General features: G+C 42.3%; 3 protein-coding genes across 4 annotated transcripts; 1 reads left to right on the top strand and 2 right to left on the bottom strand.

The window, feature by feature from the left end:
• Positions 1-2,907: 2,907 nt before the first annotated feature.
• On the bottom strand, positions 2,908-16,217 carry LOC128298675 (spastin). Of its 2 annotated transcripts, XM_053034445.1 has the most exons (6): positions 14,942-16,217; positions 6,026-6,196; positions 5,205-5,726; positions 4,141-4,391; positions 3,185-4,049; positions 2,908-3,112 (listed from the first exon to the last, which is right to left on the bottom strand). In XM_053034445.1, the coding sequence occupies exons 1-6, from the start codon at positions 15,675-15,677 to the stop codon at positions 2,949-2,951; spliced, it is 2,709 nt and encodes a 902-aa protein (XP_052890405.1). In that variant the 5' UTR covers positions 15,678-16,217; the 3' UTR covers positions 2,908-2,948. The 2 variants fall into 2 exon arrangements, with proteins under 2 accessions (XP_052890405.1, XP_052890406.1); XM_053034446.1 differs by lacking the exon at positions 5,205-5,726.
• A 443-nt stretch (positions 16,218-16,660) lies between these two features.
• Positions 16,661-17,671, top strand: LOC128296997 (ribosomal RNA processing protein 36 homolog). The gene is made up of 2 exons (XM_053032535.1): positions 16,661-16,817; positions 16,886-17,671. The coding sequence occupies exons 1-2, from the start codon at positions 16,719-16,721 to the stop codon at positions 17,588-17,590; spliced, it is 804 nt and encodes a 267-aa protein (XP_052888495.1). The 5' UTR covers positions 16,661-16,718; the 3' UTR covers positions 17,591-17,671.
• Positions 17,580-18,347, bottom strand: LOC128296999 (39S ribosomal protein L11, mitochondrial). The gene is made up of 2 exons (XM_053032536.1): positions 18,292-18,347; positions 17,580-18,227 (listed from the first exon to the last, which is right to left on the bottom strand). Exon 2 carries the CDS (start codon positions 18,219-18,221, stop codon positions 17,631-17,633), a length of 591 nt encoding a protein of 196 aa, XP_052888496.1. The 5' UTR covers positions 18,222-18,227; positions 18,292-18,347; the 3' UTR covers positions 17,580-17,630.
• Positions 18,348-18,782: the final 435 nt, after the last annotated feature.

The raw sequence follows: 18,782 nt of genomic DNA, 5'->3' as shown, positions 1-18,782 counted from the left end.
CTACTACTGTTACCGTCTGAGCCCGTTACCCGTCGTTAGGTGCACCTGTGGTAAGAAAGGCGCCCCCAATGCACTAGGGGAGGGAAGAGAGCAAGGCAAGGAACGGCTATGGCGATTAGAGGAAGAGTAGAGTTAGGTAAAACACATAGGTAGTAAGGCTCATAGCATATAAGTATGGAAGGTTTGCGCAAATGAGAGAAATGTGTGATATACAAAAATGCAAAACAAAATTGAAAACTTAAACAAAAAAAAGAAAAACGACGACGGACGAATCAATTATATAGTTATTTTAAAAATGAAATACGAAATGAGAACTAGTGAACGGAGAAGGGAGTAATAAACTGGCGGGTGAGAAAGATGAATCAGGAAGAAAATGGATAAAAACAATAAAAGTAAAAGTTTTAATTTGCACAATAAGGAAAGAACATGGTTGAAAGAAGAAAAAAAAACACAGCTTTGTTTATTTGTTACGGATTATTTTTATTTGCTGACGGTGTGAGTTTTGTTTGTTCCATCGCTCATGTTTCTTCTTTTGTTTCGATCTTATGAAATCTAATCAGTATGTGTGAATGTGTAAGTGTGCTACCTTTGTGTGTGTGTGTGTGTTTTTTTTATCAAAGGTTTATAAATTTTCGCATCCTAACCCATTTCGGTTTCTCTTTCTGTTAAGCTAAATGGCTAAAATGAGTTCCTACTGGATTTCCCAAGCAAGATGTTCCAATCGTGTTTGTGATGGGCGGGATGATGATGGATGCTCATCAGAAAGATTTTGCCCATCCGCAACCGGCATACACTCTACTGCTCTAAATACTGCACGAATTAATTAGCAATGCGTAACTAGGCAGAAGGTAACAAAATTTTATCGCGCAAAGTCCACATTAAACACGCTACGCTTTGCTCTCTTATCCGGAAACGTCTATTGGATGGAATGAGCTGATATTTTTTTGTTTAAATAGAAACGAAACAAAATTACACACAAACTCCCAATAGTCTTGCCTACATGCAGAACATCCTGATTATGAATGACTTGAATGCCAGCTAGGGGGGGGGAGAGCCATTAACTATTAAACTCAAAGCCAATTTTGCCATACCATGTTTCTCCATCGTCCATCGTGTTCAGCTTGGTGTTTGTACAAATACTTCGATTTATCTCTTAGTCCATCCACATCCATCTTAGGTATTGAAAGTGTGTGTAGATGAGTAGGAATCTTTTACGTTAAAATTCGCATCCCATCAGTGTTCTGGTTTGGTTTAAGACGTTCCTGTACTCCTTGCTGGTTCTGTAGCTTAATATCGACAATTTTACGTGATTGCTTTGAGGCATTTGCTTTGGCGTATATGTTTTTTTCTTGTTCAATGTTTCTATCTGTGTAATTACTATGTTTCAGCGTCTTCCGAAAGCTCTAGCGGTCGAATGTTGATGAAATTGCAATGATTAATACTCTCTGATGACGTCCACTGATGACTACTGTTGAAATGGATTTTATGAGAACATGGTGATGGCATATTAAAAGCGAATTGCGAATTGGTTTGATTTTGTTTCGTTATTTGTTGTGTGTTTTGATTTTACCGAATATTTGGGCTTCGGTTTAATTTCAAGGCAACTGTTTCACATTGAAACGAAAACATAAAATGCTTCTGTTCCATCGCAATCAAAACCACGTGTGCTCCAGGCATCGCGAAATGCAAAATATGGTGAATCGAACGAAACAAAAAGTTTTTCTATTATTTTGTGCGCAGCAAATTCAACCAATTGGTAGCTTGCACTACATGCCCTGCAGTATATCTCAGCAACCGAACCGCGGAAAGAAATATCGCAAAAAAACCTAGCGGGAGCTGGCGAAAGTTAACGAAAATACACACTATTGCTGACATAGTCTTCACCTTTACTTTCAAAGCATGTTGCTGTGAAATTAATAATTGATAAAACCTAGAATACTTATGATTTACGGTGATAATGCTAGATAACACAAATAAAACAATTTTATAAAAACCTAGTTACGGATTTTCATATTTCCTTGCCGTTCGTACCAAAAGATACTATTTCCACATATACATACACAACAGCAAGGAATTCCTGGTACCAATATCATACTGCTATGCGATGGATGTTTGTTTTAACTATTTTTCGTTTTTTATTTGATATTTTTTCCTTTTCCATAATGGCATTTTTCCTTACGGCATGTTCGCGATTATCGAATGCTATGAATTTGCAGGAGGAGCTTATGACTTCCGAATTTTACGTATCGGGGAGTCACAAAGTCCATACAATTCTATAGCGATGTTTACGACATAAATTCAGCGTGCCTATCCTTCTCATTGATACGTACTCCCGCAATGATATTATTCTAGCAGCAACGAAACAAAAAAACTCATTTGATAGACTCCTGATTTTCGCTGCAGAGCAGCTGTCCAGTGTTTGTTGTTGAATGTAGCGTTCTATCCTTAAACATATATAGACAAAAATGTACATTCGAATAACTAAACTACGCGTTAAGCAACATGGTCCAATGCATAACGATGGATAACGAAATGAATATGAAGCGAAAATAGTTTTTATATAATACACACATTATGTCTAATAGTCTTGCTGTTTTGCTTATTACTTCGACTATTCACAACCCAAGAAGAGAGAACCCAACAATAACAACGAAATCGGCTTTTAACTCGGACCCCACTATTCATCATACGAGTAGGTACTATATGTGAAGTAAAGGTCAGCTTCAATTACGTGTCCGAAACAATGAACGAGCTTAGGTGTCGATTTGTAGAAGAAAGCAATCTAAAAGCCGTTGTTGCGGTTGGTTACGATTTGCTCCCGATCTGCGAATATTTCTCTATGTTGCCTTAAGCGATACAGCTACTATCTGCAACGATTTGTGCATACGACTAGTCGGTTATGCAGCGAACACAGGTGATCTGTTTGATGTATGTTGTTGTACTGCGTTTTACAGCGTAACATCACCAAAGTCCTGTAACCACTTCTCATACGCAGCTAAGCTTTGCGGTGCCACGGAACGTCGAATGCGTTTGAGCGAGTTGTGGAAATCACTCTCCCGGATGCTGCGTAGCTTGGTAGGATCCATATTTTTAACCTCCTCCACGTTAAGCTCTACAAAGAAAGACGAAATGTAATGTAATGTTTTGCCTCAAATGTTGCCCTATTGTTCCGATGCTAATATACCTCGAATTGGTTCCAGAGCGGCATCCCGTGCCAGTGCGGTCAAATCCGATCCAGAGTAACCGTCGGTAAGCATTGCTAAATGTGCCAAATCGGCATCACTCAGCGGACTGCCCTGCTTTTGCAGTAATCGTCTGAGCAACAGCTCGCGGGTGTCACGATCGGGGAGGGTAACGTATACGCGCTTCGGAAATCGGCGCAGTGCAGCCTCATCTAGCTCTTGGGGACGATTGGTCGCGGCCATTACTACTATTTTGTCCGCCTCGGAGTTGGCTGGCAGACCGTCGAACTGTACCAAAAATTCGGTCTTCAGCCGGCGCGTAGCCTCATGCTCGTTGCTGCTACGCTCCGACAGTACCGAATCGACCTCGTCGATAAAGATAATCGACGGCTGTAGTTCACGTGCTACGGCAAACAGTGCACGAACGAGCTTTTCGCCATCGCCAACGTACTTGCTCGTTAGCGTTGCGGCCGAGATGCTGAAGAACGTAGCGGAGCACTCGGTGGCGACGGCTCGCGCAAGTAGCGTTTTCCCATTGCCCGGCGGTCCGAACAGCAGCAGCCCTTTGGCTGGCGTACGCAGCCCAGTGAAGAGTTCCGGCCGCACCGAGGGCAGAATGACCATCTCCTGCAGTGCCTGTTTCGCCACCTCCTGGCCCGCTATATCCAGCCACTGAACCTTAGCACCGCCCTCCACGATCTCGTCCATGATGATTTGTACTAGCTTCGGTTCAACGCCCTTGACGGAAATTTGTGGTTGCTGCTGGGGCTGTGGCTGACCGGCGAGGGGAGTTTTTGAGCGTGGAGGTGGCGTATTCTTGCTCCCATAACCGTTGCTTGCTTTCCGTACTGGCGAGCTTCCAGGTATCTGTAACAGCAGAGAGAAAAGGATATTCAAATCAGGAACGTTTCCAGCACGACAACCCCGTGCCGAAGTTGTCTAGTTCGCGTGTACTTACCGAAAACTGGCGCCTGATGGCAGGGGGCGTTGCTGCCGGTTTTGGCACAATTTTTGGCATGCCTGCACCACCGCCAGCGGTGTTGCTACCGTAGGTTGCTCCATTCCCCAGACCGCACGCAATACTACCCACACCACCACCGGTCGGGGTCGTACGGGAGCCGCCCATGCTACGTGGCAGGGTTTGTGATTTATTCATCACGCCCAGATTACCGGGACGCTTGTAGCCGACGGTTAATTTCCGTCCGGATGCTGCCGTTCATAAAGACGGGGTGACGAAAATGTAAAGCGACAGAGCACGGGTAGTCCAGCATAGCGATGGGAAAAAAAGAAAAAAAAAAAACGATGTGATAAGTTGGCGAGTAACACAAGGTGTAGGGTCATGTGAAGTTGCGTTAAAATGCTACTAATCCAACGGGGGACAAACATCAGGATGTTGGTAAGGTGTGTAATTACGAAACGGAAATCAACGGATTTCCGTCTGCGCTGTGTGCGGTTTAGGAAATTATTCCGTTGTAACTAGGATGACATTGAGAAAAGGATGTCTACTGTTTGGTGCAAAATTATCATACAATGCAAACACTCAATGAATATGTCATGCAACTAATATATAAAAATCAGGAAAATTAAAAAAGTGATTGACGCGTAGCAAGTAAGCAGTATACGAACAATCTTAACTACTAATTGATTACGAAAAATTGAAGTAAGGCTTTTTCAGTATGCTTAGTTCTTGTAGGTTCCACTTCTTGAAATAAAATGATTGATTTCTCCAAAACGTGGAAACGATAGGGCGCGTTGGTTTGAGTGCCAGAACGACACTTTATGATAATGATGCTCACAACATCGCTAAGTGTGTTTGTTTATCGACAATGCGCTGCTACCGCTGTTACCGTCGTCGAAGTTGCTATGTTAATATGCTCTAGTGAATCTTACACCATGATGTTCCACCTTACTATCCTCCGAATGCGTTTTTTCCGTTGTAGCTGAATGGCGCGCGAATAAGCTAGCAGATTTCTAGCCTCTTCAAGTGACTTTGCCTTTGTGTTGTGGTGTGATGACGCTTACCTTCGATGTTGGTTTGTTTAGTGGTCAATGTATGTGAAGGCACACCCGTCGACGGTGTCACTGTCGTCCTTGCTGTCCCTTTCGACGTTACCGCAGTAGGACAGGCGGGTGGAAAAGTGGTGGCACAATTTTCATTAAACGATACGATCTTGTTCTCCGCATTGAATGGCTTTGATTTTGTGTCCCGATAAGGAACTTCCCGCACGGTCGGACTTTTGGGACTGCCGGTCACATTCAGGGTAGCGGGTATAAACATGGGCAGTTTAAATTTTCGCTCGTTTGTTTTCTCCCTGCCGGTAACGTTTTTCGAGGGCGACGAGGACGACGTTGACGCTGGTGATGCTCCACTGGGTGCGGTGGATGTGGAGGATGGATAATGGAGTACGGTACTGTCCCATCTTTCATCTTCCGTACTAAGTGTGAACGTGTTTTGACGGCGTACAGGGGAGTGGTGGTGCTTGTAATTTTGCTCATTTTGTTTGCTTTCGGTCAACTCAAGCCGTTGGGCCTCCAACATAAGTTCTGGCAGGAGAGGAGGAACGGGAAGGATAAAATAAGACAAATAGCCGACGATAACTTAAAACCAATGCATGCAGAAACAAGGAAAGCAAACAAAAAAAAACGAACACAAACAAATTCATGCAAATAAATCCGAGGACTAAAAGATCCAGCTTACACACTAATGGTGCGCAATAATGGGTACGATGATCTACATCTTATAGCTCATACGGTAGGAAATGCAACAGTTTACACTCTATTGTAGATGGAACGCGCATGGTAGCTCTGGTGGAAGCCACACTGCATAAGGGTGGCATACATACCCAGGAACTGCAAACGGTCGCGTGCCATTGAGAGGTTGGTTTGCATTTTATCGTGCAGCCGCTGCGCTCGCTCCCAAACTTCGCCCCGTCCACCCCAGCATTCTACGGCAATGCCACGCTCCAACTCGAGAATGCCTTTCCGGTACAGTTCGATGGCCAGTTCCTTTTGATCTAAAAGAAAAACGAATTGCAGAGTTAGTGATGATATGGTGAGTCTTTGGTTTTTTATATCAATTTTACAAAAGCCTTCAATATGGATAATAATTTAATTGCATTTTTGTCTTAAGTTTGAGCTTAAAACAAAACCCTTTACAGTTTCAACTGTTGCTCGTGGTAGGCGATTGTTTTACATTTGCACCAAACATTTGCGATGTGGTAAGACATTTTACACCACTTTATTTGCAATTATGTCGTTTATAATCCGAAAACTTGCAGTTCTTCCGGCATCTTCTAAATGGCAAGGAAAGCGGTCACAAGAAAGCCACAACGAGCAACCGGAACGAGTGGTATGTATTTGGAAGACACCGCCGAACTGGCTGTTTTAACGTATAACCCATCCAGAGACGAGTATCGATACACTATTAAATATGCATTACGAGCAGAAAGCATGCCAAAATCGAATGCAAAAATCGTTTGTGGTTGCGAATACCGTCTTACGGCAGGATAACCCTACTCTGGCAGGAAGGATGCGATTTTTGAGGTTAAGTTTTTATTAAATGGATGTTGTTTCAGGTGTTGCTAGAAGCCACAGCACTGATTCATGCTTTGTGAGAAGAAGAAGGTTGATATTGGCATTTAAAGGATTTTAAACAAGGATAGAACTACTCTTCCAACATTCCAGTTATAGTTATTGTAAGTAGTTGCCTTTATTGATTTATCTACTCATTCATTTATCTATTTATTAACCATTTTTATTCGTGAGTGTGCATTTTAAATTAGTTACATTTTATATTTTATTAATAAGATGAATTAATATTTTATTTCAAATTTATTAACAATAATAATATTTTTGAAATAACGAAACATTTAATTAATCTTGTCCATAAGCACTGTATTGTTGCAAAAAAGTAATAGCATGTAATAACATATAATTAAAATTAATGTGATCCTTTTGATCGTATGTTATCGGTTTAGTAAGAATCAACATCAACAACATGCAAACAATGCTGATCAACTGATCTTAAACTGGGTTAGAAAGAAGGCGTTAAATATTTATCTACAATCTCAAAATTCCCAAAGTACCGACAATCTCAATTCCAATATGAACAGAGCCAACATTCGTAGCTGAATTTAGTGACACTCATATATAAGATTCACAACAGTTTCTGTTTGGCTTTACACTATTCTTGGTTCAGTAAATTTTTGGATACGCAATGTAATTCACAACACCGGACGTAATTATTGTACACTGATACAACCAGTCGATGCAATAAGAAGGCCAAATGATTTTAGGTAACAACCTTTATCACTTAGATCAGGGGTCGGCAATAGATTATAGTAGTCCCACCAGATATTTTGAAAGACCTCATATGTAACACAAAACCTCCTTCTCAAGACACTAACAATGTGAAATTCCTTTGTTGTCTTTTCCCGACCAATTGCTTCTGCAAGCATACAATTCCACGAAAGCATGAGGTATTGAAGGCGGTGGTGTTTAAGAATTGTTCCACACAAAAAACGAACCGTAATCTACCTAATAGAACGATTATCGATAATGTAAGACAGGGCTTTAAGATGGCAGGGTTTGGTCAATGATTTCAAAATCCCACTAATCAGCAACGTGTTTTTCACATTGCGAAGGTATTCTAAGAATTTCGAGTGAAAAAGCATGCACTACATTAAAAAAGCACTGCGGACCGACAGTTTGCAATCATATAATTGTGATAAGACGTGTACCAACCAGCCGAACCGATACACTTGGATAATTTCATTTGGAGTGTATGGCCTACAGCAGCAGAATTATTACTACTCGCTGGTCGCATTCATCGAAGGTGTGCCGACTTCAGACTTAGATGTTCAAATGTAAAAAAATCGTACGTAAAATCGTAAAAAAAACCCAGAGCAAGGCAATTTCCATAGAACATCACACGAATTCAGATGATATGGCGCTGAACGTGTTAATGCGTTTTCAAACTCTAGCGTTCGATTAGCTTGTCTACAATTTACGAAAACAGTGCAGTGGAAAGATATGGCAGTTTATTGATAAGTTATCCTCAATTTCATAGATAGATCCTCAATAGATAGATATTATCCTCAATTATAATAATAGATATTTTCCTCAATTTCAAATTTGAAGAATTTTTTGCAATATTTCGCTAGCGTTGCAACATTTATATCATTTAAAAGAGAGTTTGTTTGACGTTGAAACCACTTATTCGTGCAAATTTTAACGTCCTTTTTTGAGGAGATAAACTCAACGAGTTCAAGCGCTCGCTTAGGCTTGGACTCACCGCTCGTCTTTGCTGAGCGCGAGCGGTTTCGCTCAGCTCATTCAAATGAGCTACTGCACCCAACGCTAACGTCATGTGCATTAAATTAGTTTAGTAACAGACTAATTCAATCAACATTACTATCTCCGCTGATAGTAACTAAGATTGATTGCATGCAGGGATACACATAACAACATGCCTTGTAAGCGTTCTTCACAACAGAACTGTGTCAAGTGTATTGCCACGTCAACGTGTAGGGCTTTGAAGGGCGACGGCAATGTTTTAGCATCCATACCTGTACTTCGCCCCACATCCATCATGCATACACGGAGCGAAAGGATGCTGCCGCCCAAAGGATGTGCGGCATAATGGTGAAAAGCTGCTGACAATTTGTCGACACGTCGTCGAGAGCGATAGCACCACCGTCGGCTTGCGGATGGAGTTGGCACTCGGTGCCGTTTTTTGCTGGAAGCGGAACTAAACGGTACCTTTCCCTAGCGAATACAAGGCCCCACCGTTGCTGCGGGAATGGCGAAAAAGCTTCGGGATAGGGTGAGTTTTAAACTGCCATATCATCGACCGTGTCAGCGCGGTTGATTATACCTTTCCAATAATTCTGTTTCACAATTTTTAGTGCAAGGATGGTACGTTCAATAATGGTGATTCCTTTTAAGGGTGGACATAAAATATATATTTGCATAGCTGTTAAATCCCCATTATTCCAGCGATTCCAAACATCCTGTATTATACTGCAATTTTTAAAGGACTCCGCTGGTATAAGAACATTGTTGAACCTCAAAACTATAATGCAGTATTTATCCTCAGCATTGAAGAACTTTCCCGCAGACTCGAAAGAAATGATACAAAAAAAAGCTCCCCAACCCAAACCCACGATTCAATTCAATTCACCTACGAAGCGAATTGGAAAAAGGATTTTTTTAATGCCGCATTATAAGTCCCGTCGCTATTCGTCACCACAGCGGGGCACTGGTGGTTCCGGTTGGCGTGCACGGACGAAGAAAATGTGTAACGGGCAGAGTTTTGAACCTATTCTGCGGCATTCGGCCCCTGTGCATAACGTACCCATCCGTGCTGGTCGAAAAGAGCCGGTCATTCCGGCAACCTACCTACCTACTGTTGGATCGAACATTTATTGATTGATCAGTATCATCGCCCGTTTGAGAATGCCCTGGGCCCGGTATTTGAGTAGTGCAGCAGTACCGAAGATTTACAGAAAAAAAACAACACAAAAACAATGGGAAGAATTTTGTTTACTTTATCCAAGCGTGGGCACATCCATTAAACTCTTCGGCATGCTAAATTAATTTAAAATTCATTTGTTCCGGATATTAAACATTGTATGACAGTAAGCGCGTACGGATGTCGGTCCCGGTCCCCAACGTTTTTGGCTGTCGTGTAAAAGATTGGTCACTCTTTGGTGTGTATGAATTTTGCGAATTTTAGCAGCATCATGTCGCGTAATAATGATAATCAAACAATTACACCTTCCTGAACCTTCCATGGCCATGTGCTCGGGGTGGGCGGTCGTCATCCAGTTGGACGCTACTTTCTTGGTTTTTTGTTTGCTTTCATCATGCTTGCCTCATCACCAACAACGGATACTGTACGGTAGGAAAGGTAGGGGGCAGATACGGGACAAGGAGGGCTGAATTATGCGCAGAATCGAAATCATGTTCACCTCCACCTTATGTGGTGAGCCTGGGGCAAAAGAACTTTAGATGCTTTTTTTTTGCGACATTCAAGTTAATGTGTACGAATCGGGCAAGCGAACATAAATGAAATCAGGTTTGTGCACAGCTGCGGATTGGCTAGTGGCAAATTGGCCGTTAAAAATAATGTAAATTTTGAAAGTAAACATACGAATGAGTCAATGCCGCTGATGGATGGAAGAAATAGTCGAGAAGCGAATGATACTTCTCAAAATGGAAAGTTGATGTCTGGTGCTGGATTCTCAAATTGTTGCGTCCACGCCAACGCAATTGAGTCGTGTGCTTCATTCTTGATCAAACATGATGCAACGAGTGTGCTTTTGCTCGACGTGCCGCCAACTGGCTTGTATTGATGAAACAAGCTTTATGTTTCAATATGTTGTTATAACATCAAACAACTTACAAAAAGATCATAAAAAATGGCAGAAATTCTAAGATTTATTGGTGCAAACAACGAAAAGATCATTGCACTTGTTGGAAGCAGTGGAAAATTAGTTAGTATGGTGAAGATACGAAATGTATATGCTAGCACCTCTTCGTAGACCCTTTTTTGCCTTTCGTACACGCATGGGTTGCACTTGAGCTAATAGGAATTCCCTAACCTTGTCACACTTATCGAGATGGAGCATGAAAACAGGTCAACTCGCACGGTGAAATTGTAGCTCTCCGGAATCGAAACAACGAAGGGATCGTGCAGACTCATGTTTGCGTGGCAAGGCATGAAGTATAATTATTGTGAACTTTTGCGTGTGAGGACGAACACGGAGGGCGAACATGGCGATTGAAAGCTCCAATTTTATATACAGGCCCCATTAAACCTGTCGCGACGGTGCTTTGTCCTTCGATGGATGTCACCCCACTCTTATCCGCACACTTACTGGAAGGACTACTCAGCTACGTCGCAAGTGTAAGAGAGGCTTCCAGGAAGCGGTCATCCCTTGTGCTGGGCCACTACATGGAGAGCATAAGCAGCACTAGACATCATGTATGGAGAAAAACCAAAAAAAAAAAAACGTTGCATGTCCACATGCACAAAGCCATTTTACCATACATGGTTGGCAGGGAAAATATTTTCTAGAGGGGACGAATATTTTGCATTCAATGCACGTCGACGGCACACACAGGACAACGAACGTAATGGTCTTGGGGGTTTTTCCTTCACTCAGGTTATTCTTGATTCTTTCGCTCAGGTGAAAACGGGCCGCCATAGAAACACGAAAACATATGTACGTGTGCACACAGACACTAATGCTTAACCACCCGCATAAGTTTGGTTTGTACAGAAATTGATAAAACTTACAAGACGAGGGTTTGGCGATCGATTAGCTTGTAAAACCCTTCGTTGGTAGTTCTTGTCTTGGGGAGGGATAAAAGTCATAATGCCACTGTTACAGTGCCAGTGGAAGCAATGTAATTTATGAGTTTGTGTTTATGTTCTACTACCTAAATGACTACCGAAATGTTTTTGATTTAAACAATCCGGTTGAAAAGTTTTGTTCTTTTCCATTCTAAGTTGTGTCGATACCACTGTTAACAACATTTACATGGCGTAACATAACAGCAGTGCGAATAACATAATCAAATCCTTCGTTCATCTTGCCGTTACGATATGTCACCCTGGTTTAGTGTGCGACCGGTCCATCCTTTTCCCGCTGGCCAGTCATTCAACCGCGTGTTACCATTTGGTACGAAAATTTCGTTCTTCTTACACTTTCAGTCACTTGTTTTTCGCTAAGTGGTACACCACGTTTTGTCGCAACGTTGTTGGTGCTGCTTGCCGGCAATGGACAGTGGCAATAGGGGTTTGGAACTGTATCGATTATAATACCGACAAATGCCTGGGACCGCCTGGAGCCCTACAATGGTAAAAAGCGTTATTGAGGTTAGTAGCGTGTGGTGCGTAAAGCCGTTTGTGTGTCTCATTCTTTTTCAGCCACTAGAGGTGGTGCGGTTAAAAGCTTTTTTTTTGCTAAAAAAAATAATACATCCGGAAACCATCATCAAGACTTTACGGACAGACATAAATGGAGCCACAAACGATAACGATACTACAGTCGTCGGAAAACGGATACAGCCATCTGAGGTGATGAGCTGTTAAATGAATAGCCGGAACCGGAATTAAATAGAGGATCGATTTAAAATTTGATCAACGCGCAGATTGACCAGCAATACGAACGTGAACCACTCTGTACTGCCGTTGATGCAACGTTGCATTTACGGTGCACTCAACCGATAGTTTAACTGATTGCAATGAGATTGAGAAACACTTGACCACCGGGGGAGCGCGGACGTATGATGAGGACGTTCATGTCAATATTATTCTTTATCCAATCGTTGTTGCAATATGCTACTTCCAGGTTCAGGTAGCGGCACAATGCGGCACGTAGTGTGTTAATGTTGAGGTGCAAACTTCTATCCGATGAAGCGTAAAGCACGGCCTATAGAAGCGAACAGAAGGTGCAATGAACTCTTCCTAGTCCAGCCTATCCACGTGAGAAAATTCTTTATTGTTTAGAATCTGTTTCAATTTACTATTCCGATATAGTTTATTTATATCGGTGATTCCCAACAATGCACGCTCTGTCGTGGTAATATCTTTTAACAGATATAAGTCGGTAAGATGGATTTCTGATTTAATTGAAAACAGCACTATTGATCAACTTCTTAAATTGTAATTCATTCTTGTTGGAGAGGGAATATTAGTTTGAGGTTTTGTAATAATTTGAAATTTATCATTTGATGTCTTCTCGAAAGAATTACGTCCTAGCATTCAATATTATACAGCGAAGGTCGTGAAACAGATCATTTGTAGATCGCCTCTTCGTAGCAAGATCTTAAATGACAGTTACGATCAAGTGGAAATATATAATAGATTTGATATGATTCGATATTGTTTACACCAACGCGACACATAAAAACCAAATTCTCAAACGCTACGGCAATAACTCATCGCGTCACGCTACCACCTCAAGTAACAAGATTAATTTTTCATCGGTATTCGTCTGGATGTATTGATTTTTTTTATGTCCTACTTGTTTTGCCCCTGTTCCTTCCTTCTATTTGTGCCATTTAAAATGAACCCTTTACCTCCGTCGAACAGGTCATTCATGGCGGGTCCGTACGTTAATATTGGGATAGGGCAAGGATTCAACCCGATTGCGCCCGTGTTTCGATAGACCTCTCCTTGGCTATGATGCGTGTTGGGTGTCCAGTGACTTTGACATGCATTTCTGATCGCAAGGTCTAAAGTTTCATGTGAATTAACAGAAAAAAATGCCTATTGCGTGTAACTATCGCATAATGGTTAAATAGTATTAGAAAAAAGAAATGAGAAAAGTACAGCGATACATAAATAGTGCTCTCGTGTATCGTGCGGCCAATTTCTCCTTCTATAGAACGATTTGCTCACAAATGATATAGTAAGAGGTAATGTATCGTAGTCCTTCATAAGAGTTTTGCTCTAAAATCAAGGTGAGGGAGATTTGGCGGCCAGTCGTAAGGTTGAGTCATCGTCATCGTCTCAGGGTTATGCGACAAGCAACATGAAAAATGGCGCCATATAAGGTCTGAAGTGAACGACCTCAGCATACAGCCAAAAGGTAATTCGTGTAACATTTACCGTCCACATTAGCCTTACCTCACCTGCCAGCAGTCTGATCATTTATACCTTTTTCACCTTTTTATAATCCATCCCAATGGACACTCAAAATTATGTGCCAGATGGCAAGCAAAAGTAAGCCATTCAATTACTTACCAGCTCGCAGCTTTTTAGCTAACGATAATGGAAGCAAAAGTTGTGCGCCGTTGTTCAACGAAGCCACAACACACACTGCCAGGGCTCCAAGCCCAGTTGCATGCAATGATGTTTGTGTTGCGCTGGGCTGTTTAATCTGCACCGAAAAGTGCAATGAAAACTAGCTAAAGTGAACAAAAGAATGCAAGGTGCGGAGAGACGTAGAAGACACATTTTCCCGGTGTCTACGTGCCTGGCAAGTTGAATTGCAACTTTCTTCTTCTCCCATTGCGCCCGCTGTAATCCCGGAACGGGAACTCTACTTTGTTCGGTGTGCCAGACGACAAAAGGCACCATTCCAACTTTCTTCCAGGGAAGAAAAGTTTTCATAGCTCTTAAAAAAAAAAGAAAACTGGATTCTTAAAGCTACCTAGTCCTTCGCACCAACGGTAACGGAAGCGCGGTGAACATAAGATTAATCACGCCCTTCAAGGCTCAAAGAAGAATATTTTCCATCATTCCTTCAGGTTTGATGACCAATGGGGAGGGTTTTCTGTTCCCTACAAGTTTACGGTAACGTTCGTCGCACAAAGACAGTTTCGCTACAGGAAAAGGAGCTATGAAACCAGACATAACTTACAGACCCGAATGCTAAAATATAGTTGCAAAAACTGGTCCATTGCACTTGATGACTCGGATGACATTTGCAGCGAAATGGTAAAAATAAATAGTACAACATTGACAATCTCAAACTGCGACAAAACGGCAAATATTTGCCAAGCAACTCCACATAAGGGCAAAGGAAGGATGTTGGTTGATTATTGCCATTTGTGGAGCGTTCGAAGGACACCAATTTTCACATTTGTTGCTTATTTTCAGCATGGCTCTGCACATTGAAGTCAAGGTGTACTTAATTGGACTGTCGATGAATGAATCAAATTTAACATTTACAGCTTGAAAATATGAAACAAAATAAATCACACGGATATTTTAGTGACGAATGTAATATTATCTGGTTACTTACCCTCATTGTCTTCATCAATTTTAAGCGCCTTTGAGATGTATTCGAAAGCTCGGCGATGATGGTGCTTCTGCTTAGCCAACAACGGATCTCCGGGGCCAACTTGACTTCCGCTTGCCGATCGCTGGATTGACATTTCGCGACCTTCACTGTGGACCAAAATGCCACTCTGCGACGATTGCAATGGGTGTCCTGCTTGCTGGTTCGAATCTACTACGCCGTGTTGCTGTTCTTGCTGTAGCAGACTATACTGATGTTGTTGCTGCTGCTGGTGCTGGTGCTGAAGCTGCTGCAGCTGCTGTTGCTGCGATGGTGAACTGTGGATGCTGTGGCTACTATGGCGGTGATGGTGGTGATGATGGTGGGTGTGATCGGTATTTATGACGATTTCAAGACCGCACTCCTTCTTCACCGGTTTGTACACAACTTTGGTAGTAAAGTTGTAAACGTAACGAAAAACGATAAACAACTGATACAACAGCGAACGCAGAACGTTGAACACAAAGATAACGGGAAACGAAATGATGTAAAGGTTTTGCTTATGCACCGAACCGCCGTCACATCGTTTGGCGCTCGAATCGGTTCCGCCTCCTACAGGACCTCCGCTAGCGCTTCCGCTGTCCAGATTGCCGGTCTCGCCGTCGTCGCTGGCGTCGTGTTGCTTGCTGATGCTACCGGTGCGAGATTTCTTACTGGGCGACTTGCCAGCGGTGGTTAATGTGTATTTATTTCGAACCATCGGTCACACGAACGAGTATGTGCCACGGAATGGTTTTGTTTAATTTTCCGTAGCGTGCTTAGGATAGCTCTACTTGATAGACGAACGAAGGTAACGTACAACACTAGATCTATAGCGGAGGCAGATAATGTTGAAGAAATCGGAACACAAACTCATCTGCACGATACCACCCATGTAAGCGCGGGCAAACTTACTGAACCTTCGTGCCACTACACAACGCACTGTAAACTGCTACGCTAACTTGTACGTAAGCACTGCTCACTGCATAACGATAAAGGACTAGATTTTTACAGCCAGCAACCGTATCCCGGGTCGAGGAAAACAGTTGGCGTACAATATTCGGAACGCAATCCACAAAACAACACTACACACACGCACTGACGCACATAACATACGCACGGGTGCTACAGCACAACCAACTATCGAAGCTGGCAACGAAATTACGACGGTAATGACTACACACCTGAAGAGACTAACCTTTGGAGCTACGAATAAGCACTACTAGTTGCCTTTGAAAAAGAAATCACTACAAGAAGTCATCCCTTGCAGATGGTTCCGCGTGTGCCTTCTACAGATAGACACATAAGGGAGAACGATGATACAATTCACGCCCGTGACCGAAACAAAGAATGCCGTTTGTTGTTGCTGTTGGTGCACAGGGGTTTCATAAGAACTGTCATTTTACCTATAGCGTCAGTTACACAAGGGCAGCGGCAAATGAAATAGCGGCGAGATTGTAGTGCAGGTATGTTTTCGCGCACAGTTTTCTAAATGAGATTAATTATATTTCAGACGCATTGCTTGGAAAATCATAATACTTTGGGGCTATTTTAGTAATTCGGTATAAAATATGTGTTCGCTACTAACCTGGCGTGAAATTGAAAAATGATGAAACCAGTGTAAACTGCACTTAATGTTATGATTTTACTCTATTGTCAAGTAAACGTCAGATAATGTTGACAACACGTTTTTCATAATCGGGAAAGAACGATAGAACGGGAAATTGTTTGTAAAGTAAACGAGTGTTTTTCCTAAAAAGTAATGGATACGTCTGAAAGCAATTCTGATAGTGAATATTCCGTGGAAAATGAAGGCACAGAGGCGTCTTCTGGTGAGGGAAATAGCAGCGACGATGATGTGGTAATTCATCAATAATCCTGGCTTCTTTGAAGTTTGAACAAATAATTCGAATGTTTTTCGTTTCCCAGCCAAAACTTGCAGATGACGAGTATAAAGAAATGCCTTTTGAAGATTTGTTGCAGTTGCAGAAGAAACTTGGTTCGCGCGTGTACAACGAAGCCATATTTGGTAAAACTAAGGAAAGAAAACAAAATCCCAAGGTGAAACCAAAACCAGTGAAAAAGTCTAAGCACGCATCAGATGCTGAATCAGACGACGACAGTGGCCCAGAGGAGATGTCGGCTAAGAGGAAGGTTCCGGCCTTGGGAAGGGCAAAAGCAGGAAAAAATACTTCCATTACACAGCCTAGGGATCCACGTTTCGATCCCCGCCAAGGATACTTCAGTGGTCGCCAGTTTCGCAACAACTACAGCTTCATAAACGACGTGCGTTCCAAAGAGCTAAGGAAATTGAAGAATAAGCTGGAAGTGGCGACCGATCCGGAAGAAACGGAAGGATTGAAATTTTTGATACAGCGAACAGAAAACCAGATACGGGAGTATGCGAAACAAAAAGCGCTTGATAAGAGTAAATTGCACGAGAAACAACAGGCACGTCTTGCTGTGCAGGAAGGCAAACGACCGTTTTATGAACGAAAGAGCACAAAGCAGGCACGCGCATTGGTTGAGCAGTACGATAAGCTTAAAGATGATGGAAGCCTTGCTAAACATATCGACAAAAGGAGAAAGAAAGTTTCTGCCAAGGATAGGAAAAAGCTAGATTTCTCTACGTAGTGTCGTTTATTCTACTGCTTAATAAAGATGAAGTGCCCGTCTATCCAACACGTAACATGCGCGCTTCTCGTTTTTCTTGAAGTTCCTTGCGCTGTTCTTCTACAACTTGTCTTCTATTCTCCAGAAAATCTTTGTACTCTGTGGGATCTAGCTCGTTAACTATCTCGATACCACACGTACGAGCAATTCCCACCAGAGCTTTGCACATATGCTCCAACGTGAGAAGGGCGTTTGGCGGATCTTGTAGTTTGATCTTCGCGATTTCATACAAATGCTTGCGCGTGATCTTTCCGGCAATTTCTTTCCCGGGGTTCATCGCACCGCGTTGAATTCCAGCGGCTTGCTTCAGTAGGAACGTAGCAGGAGGTGAATGTATCGTCAACTCGTACGCCCGGTCAGACGTGACCGCCACTCGGCAAGGTAGAGGAATTCCTTCTTTAATGTCTTTTGTCCGTTCATTGAAGTCTTTGCAAAATGCAGCTATGTTAATCCCTCGCTGACCCAGCATAGGACCAAGGGGCGGGCCGGCGACTGCCATTCCGGCAGGGATGTTTGTTCGCAGCTTGCTGGTATGATTGATTTTGTCGAACGTTTTCTTCATAGTTTTAAGTCGTCCTGCAGCTTTCGACATTTTTATCTGGAAGACGCATAAAGCTATGAAAAATAACAGGATTGTTTAATACACATTTAAAATCACTTACTTTTCTGTTTTATGCGCTATTTCACTACAATTACAGCGTGAATACAATTGTCAGAATTGTGTAACAATAACAAGTGGCCGGACGCAAGGTTGGTACTAGGCCGTTGTTGTTGTGAACCGGTGACAAGCCATTCTGACAGTTGCGAGCAGCAACACAAACTCTTTTGAAACTGAAAATTATAACACTTGTTGAGAGGAACGTCGTTATATTATCCATTTTACCGTCTTTCACTCAACATTTGAGCAAAACCATACGAGTAAAATGGTCCAGAGGTTCTGAGCATCATTGCAGTTGGAACAAATAAGGCACGAGGTGCTCGCCGTGATAAATATTTGTGCCTGCGAATCGTTGAATCTTCAATCAAAACCAATTTGCCCTGTTATGAAACAATCTTTACTTACTTCAATGATAAGGTCGAGTCATTTGAATTAGTTTGTTGTTCGTAGCCTCTCTCAAAAAAAAAAAAACATACGAGAAATGGTAAAAAGTTT

This window comes from Anopheles moucheti, chromosome 2 (assembly GCF_943734755.1).
Source record: "Anopheles moucheti chromosome 2, idAnoMoucSN_F20_07, whole genome shotgun sequence".
NCBI lineage: Eukaryota > Metazoa > Arthropoda > Insecta > Diptera > Culicidae > Anopheles > Anopheles moucheti.
The sequence above is the reverse complement of the archived record's forward strand: the minus strand, read 5'-3'. Positions and strand labels throughout refer to the sequence as shown.